Source organism: Macrosteles quadrilineatus, unplaced genomic scaffold (assembly GCF_028750875.1).
Source record: "Macrosteles quadrilineatus isolate MER2022 unplaced genomic scaffold, UCM_ALF_1.0 Scaffold_1__1_contigs__length_201487025, whole genome shotgun sequence".
NCBI lineage: Eukaryota > Metazoa > Arthropoda > Insecta > Hemiptera > Cicadellidae > Macrosteles > Macrosteles quadrilineatus.
This window is the reverse complement of record NW_026542594.1, coordinates 56,567,232-56,580,862: the sequence shown is the minus strand read 5'-3', so window position 1 is coordinate 56,580,862 and position 13,631 is coordinate 56,567,232. Positions and strand designations below refer to the sequence as shown.

At 36.1% G+C, this 13,631-nt stretch overlaps 1 protein-coding gene across 3 annotated transcripts in view; it reads left to right on the top strand.

The window, feature by feature from the left end:
* The window catches only part of LOC128983159 (protein c-ets-2-B), a 215,696-nt gene that overhangs the window by 28,496 nt on the left and 173,569 nt on the right, over nucleotides 1-13,631 (top strand). For all 3 annotated transcript variants that reach the window (XM_054402337.1, XM_054402338.1, XM_054402336.1), the window contains exon 2: nucleotides 2,439-2,524. In XM_054402337.1, the coding sequence (XP_054258312.1) occupies nucleotides 2,447-2,524 (78 nt within the window). In that variant the 5' untranslated portion in view covers nucleotides 2,439-2,446. The remainder of the gene's footprint in view (nucleotides 1-2,438; nucleotides 2,525-13,631) is intronic.

The following is a 13,631-nucleotide window of genomic DNA, read 5'->3' as shown; positions in this document are numbered from 1 at the left end:
ATACACAAGAGCGTTCGTTTTCAGACTGAGTTCGTTTTCAGTTTCGATAACTGTAGTGGAGTGCAAAAATGCAAAATTGCAACTTTTCATTCATTAATACACAGATTAGTCAACGTTCCTTTAAATAAAGAAAATTACAAGAAAAAAGTCAACACTATAAAATATCTAGCTGAAAAAAATTGATATAGAAGCAAAATGATTGATAATATAATCAAGAAGAAAATTAAAAAAAGAAATGAATTAAAATCAAACCTAGAAAACAATTCGAAACACAAAGAAGAAAAGAAATTCATGTGCGTCCCATACAACAACAATTTTAACAAAGCAATCAGGAAAACATTCAAACATACCCCAGTAAAATTAAGCTACAGAACAAAAAATAACATTTTTAAAATCATACACAATAAAACCAACAATCCTATAACAAACAATACAGCAAACATATACAATGCATCTGGTATCTACAAAATTAAATGTTCTGACTGTGACAACTACTACATTGGACAAACCTATCGAAATTTTAAAGTTAGATTCAACGAACATATACAGGCATATAAATCGAAGAACAAAACATCAATGAAATCAAATTTTGCAGATCATTTACTAAAATCCAAACATAAGTTTACTAAGATCGAAGAAAACTTAACAATATTAGAAATTGAAAAATACAGAGAAAAATTGAATGTAAAAGAAGAAATTAATATTTATATGAACTACAAAAATAACAAATCAAATATTTTAAATACAATGATTCCAAAATTGAATAATCCAATATATGAAACAATGACAAAACTGAGAAAATATTAATGAAAATAAGTACAACACATCATATAGTATATAAATTAATCAATGAAGACAAAATTATGTTACAAATTAGAAAAGTTTTATAATATCATATGTTATTTATTTATTTACATATCTTATTTTGATTTTTGTTTACTTTGGAAATGGCCTTAGAGCCGAAACTATAGTCAGTAAATATTTTAATAAATAATTTTACTTGGGTACTAAGTTTATTAATGTTTAATCTTTATATATATATATATATATATATATATATATATATATATACACATTAATACGTCCGTGAACGCGATAACTTGAGTAATTTTTGTCTGATTTTGATGAAATTTGGTTTAAAGGTGTAAAGCGGGATAAACTTGAATGAGTTCGCGAACCAGCACGATCGGACCATGGGAACGGGGCTTTACGGGGGGTTTTATGGGGTAAAAATTGGTTTTTCTCACTTTTGACCCTCAAAACACAAAATTTCCCGATTTCTCTTTAGACCTTTTTAAAGAGCTTAAAAAAACAAATAATTTAGTATATAAAAGTATTTTCGTTCGATTATTAGTAACGGAGAAAATTAAAAAAAATTGTAAATTTAAAATTCCCATGTTATTCTTATGGAGAATATTGTCAAATGTTGTAGTTTGCTTGTTTATGGATATATTTTGATCAAACTTGGCAAATTTATTTATTTTGTACTAAGCTATCTATATTTTACTTAAAAAACACACTTTATTAGTTTCCTTGTAGCAGCAAACCTAGGCACTCGTTAAACCTAATGTTATTAAAATATATTTAACTGAAAATCAATTCAGACAAATGGAAATTCGCTTAGTCGGCAGGTTTGCTGCGGCGGGGGTATTTATATTGATACAGTAGTTAGTTATCAGTACGGTGGAGGAAATTGATATGTAGGCATATATAGTTTGAAACAAGTTTTGGATTTGGGACTTTGGGAGTGATTAAATAAGTTTAATTTTTACATTTTTTCTAATATTTCTTGATTTTGATTAGTTGATATCAACTTACGGTATACCTTGAAAAAGTATAATACCAGCTATGAAATAATATCAGAAAAGTCAGGGAATTTTATTTAAAAAATTTAGTACCAACCCTGTCATACAAACCAAATCTGGGACTAAATTACTGTATTGGCTTAAGAGTTTACTATGACTTTCAGTCCTTCTTAAAGTCACAGATCAAAGTGTTGTCGACCATTAGAGTTTTAGCCAAATGGAAATACTGTTCAGCTAAATTCAAATTGGTTGTCGTGATAACTAATACAAGCAACTTTGTTGTACCTCAAGTTAAACCCTTTCCATTTTCTACATAGTGTCATAGAGTCCAATTAAGACTATTTTTGAAATAGCCTAATATTTTTTTGCAGGTGTTCAAAAGGTTAGCTACAAACTAAGTAAAACCACAGTAAGAGCCATAGCCTATTTATCACTCAATTTATAAGTTAAAAAAGCTAGTCGTTGTCTATTAAGTACCTATTGAAAGCAAGGAATCACAGTATAACTGACGTCTAGGTGCAAGGGCTAACAACCCATGTTTCATTTTGTAACTGCTAGACAATTGGTGTGGATCAAGTGGATGGGCATCTGTGGCAACCATTGTATTGATATCTCGGTGGTGGTTTGTTGCAGACGCAGACATGGAGACGGATCTGTATGATAGTTACTGTGCCAGTGAGGTGGAGGAGGACTTTTACGCTCCACCTAAAGTGCTCAAGGTTAGTAGCTATAGCTGTAACTGAACCACTAGGCTAATCTAATCAAATGTCTTGTTACAATAGTAGGTTAAGTTACCTGGTGTATAGCCAAGTGATCATGTTCTTGTAGTTTGTTAGACTACCATTGTTCAATATTACTTATGTAATTTTGATAATTAATCAAGATTAACTTGGATTAAAATGAGACACCATGCGTAAGCATTTAAGTAGTTTATTACATCATCTTGAGTTCTGTCTAACATGTGTTTAGCTACAAAAATAGCAAACCGGACACCACAGCCTTATGTATATAATAGAGTCCTTTAATAACATGGGTACTGTATAAAGTTATTATATAGGCTATACTATTATGTAACAACCATGGTTTCTAAGACTTGATGCCTTCATTGTCATGTCCTCTTCAACCAAGAGGGTGTGAAGATTTGAGGAACAAAACACGTATCACGAACACATTTAAACCATTTACAAAATAGCGTGGCTACGCTTAACGAACAGGTCGGCCATGCTATTTTCTAAATTATTTATGTGTTTGACAAATCTCCACACCGTCCTGGTTGAGAAGGATTAATGACTTTTAATGTCCTGGTAGTCATGACAATGAAGGCATATAAAGTCTTCGGAACCCTCGTAGCCTATCAAACTACAAGAACAGATCACTTGGCGATACAACAGGTAACTTAACCTATAATAATTGTGTAATCAAAGTGATCCGACGCCACGATGTAAATGTCTCGCTACTGTTATTGATTAGATTTAATTTTAATTTAAAAATGTTTCTTTTTAAACCAAAAATATATTTGTCCTATAGTCTCCCGACAAAGTGGGCTTCCTTGCACTGATAATAGTACAGAAAGCTCCTAATTGCTACATTTACTTACTTTGGCACACACTTTTTACTTTGTCGCACACCAGTATTCAAACCAAACAACTCAAAACCGCGTGCTTTTATTATGCACGTAATCCGTGTACGCTTTAAGAATTTCAGAACACTTGGTAGCAATTCTAAACAATCCATTCTTCATTTCAACTGTTTCTGGATTAATATTTTTAGTTTTCTTCTTACATTTATGACAATGAATGGGTTCTTCCATTTAGATATAAAAATTTTTATCTATAAATGGATGCATGTTATTGATGTCATAATTTTACTAACTTTACAATTACATATTAAAAATTATGTAGGATGTAATATGTGTAAAAGAATTATTTCTGAGAGAAATATTAATAGACGAAAAAATAAGAACAAACATCTTACAAATATTTTAAGGGAATTTAATCATTTTCAACCATATCGTACACAACAGTTAATTAATGAAATCTATACATTATGTATGTTAGATAATAGTTTTGAAATAACACCCAAAAATATAAAATTGTTCTTAAAACAAAGAAATTATACAAACTGGATATTTTACTATCAATTCTTAAACAAAATATTCTACATTAATTTCAAATTGAGTTTTGAAGACAAGAAAAATATTACTGTAATTATTTTTAATGCATATTTTAGTTTTACAAAAAGAAATATTTCATTTATGAAATTGTTACCAATGATTTTCAAACTTTAAGAATTGGATTTTTATATAAAACCCGAATTTGACACACATTTTCTAAAATTCTTAAACCATTTATAACCATTTATATAAATAAATCAACATAATGGTTCTTCTGTAAACATAAAGCTTACTTCAGATAACTACGTAAAAAGATTTTCCATAATAAATGGATCTACTAGAAGAGATTAATAATATTGGAGAATGCAAATTCAAAGAATTTAAACCATTAAAAACTTAAGAATTGAATACAAAATATAAGATTGAACAATTTGAAAAAGTTAAAGATAAATATAGACCGAAAATTATTGTTGAATTAGAAGAATGTAAAGTTCATTTGCCTCATAGATTTATTGGTATTTTAGATGAAAAAACAATTAAAGAATTAAATAAAAAAGACTTAAACTTAATTATTACCGAAATCAAAACATTTAAAGATAAAGTAACTGTTTTGCTTAAATTTGAATAACTTAAATAGAAATATTAGAATTTTTGGTTGTTTTAAAAAACGTTTTGTTTTTAAAATTTGTCAAAATATTAAAAATCTTAAAAACTAATATCTTAAGGTAGAAAAGTCTTGTAAAATCACATTAAAGTTCTGTTAAAACACTGATAGAATTTTGAAGGAGTAACCACACAGTTGGACGGATTGCTATAGAATGGCCTCACAACACTACCAGCCACAAGCATATATATCATTACAGTGCTGCCAACTGAAAACACAAAATATCTACCAATGATCTGCTTGAGTTAGTTTAACAGTAAAATGACGCTAATAATTGACTTAGGTGGATTTTTTGGTGAATATTCCAGTGTATACATTTCTGTTAGAAATAAGAAGATTTGTTAGTTTTTAAGAAAATTAAGTATTTTGTATAAATTATGCTAAAACTAGGTAATATTGTTCAAAATTTTTTGTTTTTAGGGTAAAAACTGAGAATTTTTACTTGTTTTTAAAAACTTTTGTTTTGTAGACAATTTTTATGGAAATTTAGGCATATTTATAAAGTTTTTATCAGTATTTTAGGTCTTTTCTAATAATGTTGAAAATTGGCCTATAAGAGGCAAAATTTTAACTTATTAGTGCTGAAAACCCGGAAATTTCATTAAATTATTGAATTCGTACTTTTTGGGCCTAGGAGTGACATGTATTCATCTACTTATTTTATTAAACGATGGTTTATTTTTCTATCAATATTAATTACAGTAGCCCTACAAGTGAACATTATCAAATAATTCATATGTGTCCGTTAGCACGATACCTCGAGCAAAAATTATGAAATTTGGTACAAACGTGTAAACTTACATTTGTTCCAACGAGTTCTGGTGAACTCGACCAATCGACATTTTCTCAATCCTGTCCAGATTTGGCAATCCAGTCAGAAATAATTCTGCATGGATCCATTCCATATGATTAGCAAAAGGTAATTTTTAGACTTGCCTGCTTTGAGAGAATTTCACGAATAGTTTTCACCCTATATCTTATAAGGTCTGTTTTCTTAATTTTTTACATTTAACATATCAAAAGCATTGTATTCAAGCAAATGTTCTACTTCAATTATCTCAAAACATTGCCAGGAAGTAGTTGTTCGTGCGTTTCGTGAGTTTATTGCTGGTCTTCATTTTCTACAAATATCAGGCAGTTTTTTAGAATACATTCTGAAATTTTCCCTAATATGACACTCTGCGAATTGGGTACTTCTTGTCAAAAGAAAACATAAAAAACAACTTTAGGCTTACTTACTTGGCCAACTATACAGGGTGATCAACTCAAGGAGGCCACCATTGGGATATTGGAAATCCCTTAGCACCCATCACATAATCAACCACTCAATGACATTGCACTTCGGATTGGTTGACTTTTACCCGCGAACCAAGAGTTTTTGCTCTTGGATGATTGTATTTTTCATTTTTTATCGTAAATATTAGGTTATGGTGAAAAGACAGTTTTCTCATCTGTGGCGAGAACGTGTTCATCAAGTTCATGGCGTAGTCGGCAAGACATAGTCAAGACTCAAGTGAGTCAAATGCAGAGATAACTGCTTCCTCGGTGCAAAATATACAGAGATGAATGGCTAGCTTTAACACGTGATGGACGACTCAGTGCGTGTAGCAGTGAGGGTTTGGGTTGGGGTTGTGTTGAGATTTGTCGTGATATGCCTACTTGTAGGGAGACACGCATCATGCACGGACGCACGGTGGACACAACGTCTGTCTGCGCCCAACGGAAAATAACCGATATCCCGGACACTCACCCTCACAGGAACTACACCTTGACAATACGTAAGATGATGAGGACTGGCTCTTCACCACCTCCCTCACCCCACAACTGTTGGGGGCTGGTGAACCAAGGTTGCTCCGTGCTCGACGGAATGGATGTAACAAATACAAATAAAACAACGCAACATTGTGGTTTATCTGAAAATCCCTGTTATTAAGTTACATATTTATATTTAATTTGAAACATTCAAATATATGTATAAACATTAATCAAATATGCAAACGTTAACTGATTATTGATTGACATTTCGTATTAAATTAACAGAAATTCTAAGATAAATCACAAAAACGCATGGATTTAGTTGCATTTGATATAAATACCTGAATCCGTCGTCGCGTTCCTTACGACACTCATATTTTGAAAATCGAAATGTTTTGTCTCAGTGAAAATAAGTATGTGGGGAGAATAAATACTTGTAAGATAAAAAAAAACGTGGGGCGCATGCTGTTTACAATTATCTTTACCTACTGAACTAGTATTATCTATTGCATGCACCCCACGTTTTTCGTTTTAAATCTATTAAGCATTTATTCCCTCCACATATTCATAAATTATTTTTACTTTTTAGTGCTTTTAAAAACGTGGCATTTAAAAAAAAGTATTTTTATTTATAACTTATTTTCTACTTTTTAAACTTTAATGTGTAAATATGTTAAATCTATTGTATATGGCCTGTTAATATATACCAAACCCTTATTATCTGTAGTCATATGTTTTATATTTCCGTTGAACTGCTTATTTTATATTTAGAATCTCTCGGGAGCAGAACCTGTGCCTCTACCCAAGCTTTTCGAACTGTCAAATTTAAGTATTTACGGCTGGCTTCAAAATGTAAACATGGAAAATTTGGAAGCCCATGGGGCCAAGCCCAAGGAAAATATGAAAATTAAATGATATAGTATTACATTGTCATCCATTTGTGAGCTGTGTTCTCTAGTTTCATTTCTCTAGCTCGTCGGGAAGTTAGTTTAAAATTTATTGCAAAGTTTGTACCGGACAAGAAAGCGAGCAAATAATACCCCGCCGCAGCAAACCTGCATACTTAGCGAATTTCCATTTGCCTGATTGGATTTAAACTAAAATGTCTCCTTAAAAATATCACACTTATTCCCTATTTAAACAGAATTAGTTTAGTGAGTACTTAGGTTTGCTGCAACAGGGAGGGTACAAATTTTTTTAAATGTAAAATGTTTAAAAGTACTGTGGTTTAGTACAAAATGTATTTTCCAAATTTGATCAAAATATGTTCATAAACAAGCAAACTACAACAGTTGACTTATTCTCCATAAGAATAACATGGGAATTTAAAATTACAATTTTTTTGAATTTTCTCCGTAACAGTTAGGCGCATTATAACGCTTCAATATACTAAATTATTTGTTTTTTTAAGCTCTACAAAATGGTTTAAAAATAAATTGTGAAATTTTGTGTTTTTATGGTCAAAAATGGGAAAAACCAATTTTTACCCCATAAAACCCCCCATAAACACCCGTTCCCATAGTCCGATCATGCTGGTTCGCGAACTCATTCAAGTTTATCCCGCCTCACACCTTTAAACCAAATTTTATGAAAATCGGACAAAAATTACTCAAGTTATCGTGCGGATGGACACACACACACACATATATATATATATATATATATATATATATAGATATATAAAAATTTGAACGAATGGTGTTTTTGGCCTCTGGGGACATCAAAATGAAAAAGTAAATCGGTCCCGGGCTTAGGTCTTACCATGAGACCTACGGTAATAGCTACTTCCCTATAGGGAAATTCGCTAAAAACGTTTTAAAATTAGGAGGTGTCATGGCACTCATAGCACCAACTCACTCGAAAGTCAGCAAACTAATATACAGAATCGCTCTAGAACAATCGCTTCAGGGACAATGACATGGTTAGCTACTATCGCTGAGCTACTATCGCTGAGCTACTATCGCTGAGCTACTGTCGCTCAGCTACTATCGCTCAGCTACTATCGCAAGAGTCGCTTCAGGGACAATGCACCTTTAGAGGAAACTCGGACTACTCACGCCGAAAGTGTGTAATGGTTTTTACCAGAATAATATTCCCGCTTTATCTCTTTTCCCGATGTATATAGTCTAGTTACATTACAGTGGCATACATTACATCGATGTTCCTTTCACTTTTAGAATTACACGCGTAAGCCTAATTTGCCAACAGTGCAATCAGTTCTTCCATAACTTAATATTGAAAAGTATTAGATGTCTTTAAGAATCACTAAGTAACATTGAGACCTTTATTTAGGTGACTGTGAATGAATTAAAATCGTGCGGATGAACAGCAGCCGGACCCAACCCTTGGTTCAGCAGATGCTGTTCACTGTTCAGCACTACAGTACAGTGAACAGCAGTTCGTCACTCTGCAGTACAGTGAACAGCAGCCGGACCCAACCCTTGGTTCAGCAGATGCTGTTCACTGTTTAGCACTACAGTACAGTGAACAGCAGTTCGTCACTCTGCAGTACAGTGAACAGCAGCCGGACCCAGCCCTTGGTTCAGCAGATGCTGTTCACTGTTCAGCACTACAGTACAGTGAACAGCAGTTCGTCACTCTGCAGTACAGTGAACAGCAGCCGGACCCAGCCCTTGGTTCAGCAGATGCTGTTCACTGTTTAGCACTACAGTACAGTGAACAGCAGTTCGTCACTCTGCAGTACAGTGAACAGCAGCCGGACCCAACCCTTGGTTCAGCAGATGCTGTTCACTGTTTATCACTACAGTACAGTGAACAGCAGTTCGTCACTCTGCAGTACAGTGAACAGCAGCCGGACCCAACCCTTGGTTCAGCAGATGCTGTTCACTGTTTAGCACTACAGTACAGTGAACAGCAGTTCGTCACTCTGCAGTACAGTGAACAGCAGCCGGACCCAGCCCTTGGTTCAGCAGATGCTGTTCACTGTTCAGCACTACAGTACAGTGAACAGCAGTTCGTCACTCTGCAGTACAGTGAACAGCAGCCGGACCCAACCCTTGGTTCAGCAGATGCAGTTCACTGTTGAGCACTACAGTACAGTGAACAGCAGTTCGTCACTCTGCAGTACAGTGAACAGCAGCCGGACCCAACCCTTGGTTCAGCAGATGCTGTTCACTGTTCAGCAGACGCTGTTCACTGTTCAGCACTACAGTACAGTGAACAGCAGTCTGGACTCTGCAGTACAGTGAACAGCAGCCGGACCCAACCCTTGGTTCAGCAGATGCTGTTCACTGTTCAGCACTAAAGTACAGTGAACAGCAGTTCGTCACTCTGCAGTACAACAGCACTGCGGCCCGGTCGCGGGTGTTGTGTGTTGCTAATGAGGATGCGTCTCATCATCCGCCCATTCATCCAATAATGAACTCCAAACGATCATGATAAACTTTCTGAAAACTACTGCTGCTCGTTTTAATGGCTATTATTCCACGAGTCATTTATTTTGAAAATAAAACTTTAATTTTGCTAATTTATTCTAAATCACGTGCTCTGACATACAACACTAGGAGAAACGATCATCTTCCATAATTAAAATAATATGTTTCAAACTACAGTAATGACAATCTAGATTTTATTCCTTGTCAGTTTGGTTGTTCATGCACATGACTATGTTGAAGATGTTTTCACCATGGTGTTATCTGTTGAGGAGTATTTATTCGTTGTACTGTATACCCAACATGCTGATACTTCGTGCCAATTGCATTTTCATTGGACACGTGGGGAAAGGGAGCGAGTGCCGTTCTATTCTTTGCCGTGGGGTTTTTTAAATAGTCAAAACCGTCAGATAGGCCCTAGTGCCGTTTGACTCCCCAGAGCGTAAGAGTCAGGGGAGGGCTATCAGTGAAGGTGATGTAGTGGGCAGGTTGTAACGGAGACCGGGTATAGTTTCTTAACTTAGCTTCCCTAATATCGATTGAAAATTAATATCGATTTAATTAGTAAAACTTCATTCAATTTTTTCATTATCAACTCAGTTTTATTACAGTTTCATTTTATCTCAATATGGAGGATAGCAGTGAAGAAGATGACGAAGGCATGATGGATTTAAAGCAACTTTCTGCCACGCCTGGTCCTGCACACTTCTATTGCAGTAATCAGACCAACTGTGATCATACAAACATGGGAGTTGTTCAACTTCCTTACAAAATCTTGAATTCAACGTCGTCTCGCATAATTAAAAGAACAAGAAACAATACACAATTAATCTAGAACACAAAAAACAAACAAGGTTGGTAAACAATAATATTTGCAGTCCGAACAACGGTCGCACTAAAGACATGCCACTTCCGATATGCCACGAGGGACGGTGAAAGGACGTGGTGGCGGTGGCGGGAGGGTGGCCGCCCAAAAGTTAAATCTTCGCAAAAATCTGGAAGGGAACGGATGATGTTTATGCTCTGAAATTGTGGTACTTCAATGAGCTTAACTTCCTAGACCAAGAGGAGGCAAGACGACTCCGGCCAAACTGTTCAGTTCCGGACTGAGCGTGTGTGGGGAGGTCACGACTCCGGTCACAAGGCGACGCCTTGAGGCCGGGACGAAACGTGTATCATAGGCGCTGTTCCGCTGTAAAATGATCCTCGTCAAAGTGTTTAGGTAAACGGAACTCGGCCCTGCACTCGGATACGTTCCAATAACAGATTATTCTAAGGTAATGATAATAATATTGAAAATATTCATTTTACGGGGGTTTATTCATGATTTTGATACTCACCTATTTACCTAATTGTTCCTAGAAGATTACTGCTTGAATCATAATAATGTATTGTATAGGCCTGGACAATTAGTATGTTGTGGCGCTTATCTAAAATTACGGATTTTGGACATTATTATATTATTTTGAACATTCTTTAAAATTATTATAATTCGACATAATATCACTCTTTAATTTGGTTGTCGAATTAATCATTTAAAAGTATTATATAAGATGGTATTGGATATTATAAAACGCCCCCAATAGCATACAAATGTTGGTGAAAAGGTCGTACAGTAGTTTGTTTCCTATGGATGTACACGATTAGTTGATCACTAATTCATGTGTGTAGTGTAACTGTGATGGTACAATGTGTCAACTTCTGTAGTGTATAACGAATGTGACGAGATGACAGACGGGACGTGGGAATCCTGTCCTGCTACAATAGCACCGTCTCCGCCAGCAATGTGCTCTTGCTGGGTGTTGTTCGCGTTTATATGATATGATATGACCGTATAACAGGTATATAGCCTACAGTTGTCATTGGTACATTATTCTGGTACTGATCTGCATATCGGAACACGATACGGACAAAGTGATACACAATGCTAACAGTACACACAGTGTGACGCGTCTCGCAGTATCTATACTGTACTGTTCACACAATCAGCACAATATCAGTGCCAACAGTACGCACAATGTGACGCGTCTCGCAGTATCTATACTGTACTGTTCACACAATCAGCACAATATCAGTGCCAACAGTACGCACAATGTGACGCGTCTCGCAGTATCTATACTGTACTGTTCACACAATCAGCACAATATCAGTGCCAACAGTACACACAGTGTGACGCGTCTCGCAGTATCTATACTGTTCACACAATCAGCACAATATCAGTGCCAACAGTACGCACAATGTGACGCGTCTCGCAGTATCTATACTGTACTGTTCACACAATCAGCACAATATCAGTGCCAACAGTACGCACAATGTGACGCGTCTCGCAGTATCTATACTGTACTGTTCACACAATCAGCACAATATCAGTGCCAACAGTACACACAGTGTGGCGCGTCTCGCAGTATCTATACTGTTCACACAATCAGCACATATCAGTGCCAACAGTACGCACAATGTGACGCGTCTCGCAGTATCTATACTGTACTGTTCACACAATCAGCACAATATCAGTGCCAACAGTACGCACAATGTGACGCGTCTCGCAGTATCTATACTGTACTGTTCACACAATCAGCACAATATCAGTGCCAACAGTACACACAGTGTGACGCGTCTCGCAGTATCTATACTGTACTGTTCACACAATCAGCACAATATCAGTGCCAACAGTACGCACAATGTGACGCGTCTCGCAGTATCTATACTGTACTGTTCACACAATCAGCACAATATCAGTGCCAACAGTACACACAGTGTGACGCGTCTCGCAGTATCTATACTGTACTGTTCACACAATCAGCACAATATCAGTGCCAACAGTACGCACAATGTGACGCGTCTCGCAGTATCTATACTGTACTGTTCACACAATCAGCACAATATCAGTGCCAACAGTACACACAGTGTGACGCGTCTCGCAGTATCTATACTGTTCACACAATCAGCACATATCAGTGCCAACAGTACGCACAATGTGACGCGTCTCGCAGTATCTATACTGTACTGTTCACACAATATCAGTGCCAACAGTACACACAATGTGACTCGTCTCGCAGTATCTATACTGTACTGTTCACACAATCGGCACAATATCAGTGCCAACAGTACGCACAATGTGACGCGTCTCGCAGTATCTATACTGTACTGTTCACACAACATCAGTGCCAACAGTACACACAGTGTGACGCGTCTCGCAGTATCTATACTGTACTGTTCACACAATATCAGTGCCAACAGTACACACAATGTGACTCGTCTCGCAGTATCTATACTGTACTGTTCACACAATCGGCACAATATCAGTGCTAACAGTGCGCACAATGTGACTCGTCTCGCAGTATCTATACTGTACTTTTCACACAATCAGCACAATATCAGTGCCAACAGTACACACAGTGTGACTCGTCTCGCAGTATCTATACTGTACTGTTCACACAATATCAGTGCCAACAGTAGCCTACACACAGTGTGACGCGTCTCGCAGTATCTATACTGTACTGTTCACACAATCAGCACAATATCAGTGCCAACAGTACGCACAATGTGACGCGTCTCGCAGTATCTATACTGTACTGTTCACACAACATCAGTGCCAACAGTACACACAGTGTGACGCGTCTCGCAGTATCTATACTGTACTGTTCACACAATCGGCACAATATCAGTGCTAACAGTGCGCACAATGTGACTCGTCTCGCAGTATCTATACTGTACTGTTCACACAATCAGCACAATATCAGTGCCAACAGTACACACAGTGTGACTCGTCTCGCAGTATCTATACTGTAATGTTCACACAATATCAGTGCCTACAGTAGCCTACACACAGTGTGACGCGTCTCGCAGTATCTATACTGTACTGTTCACACAATCAGCACAATATCAGTGCCAACAGTACA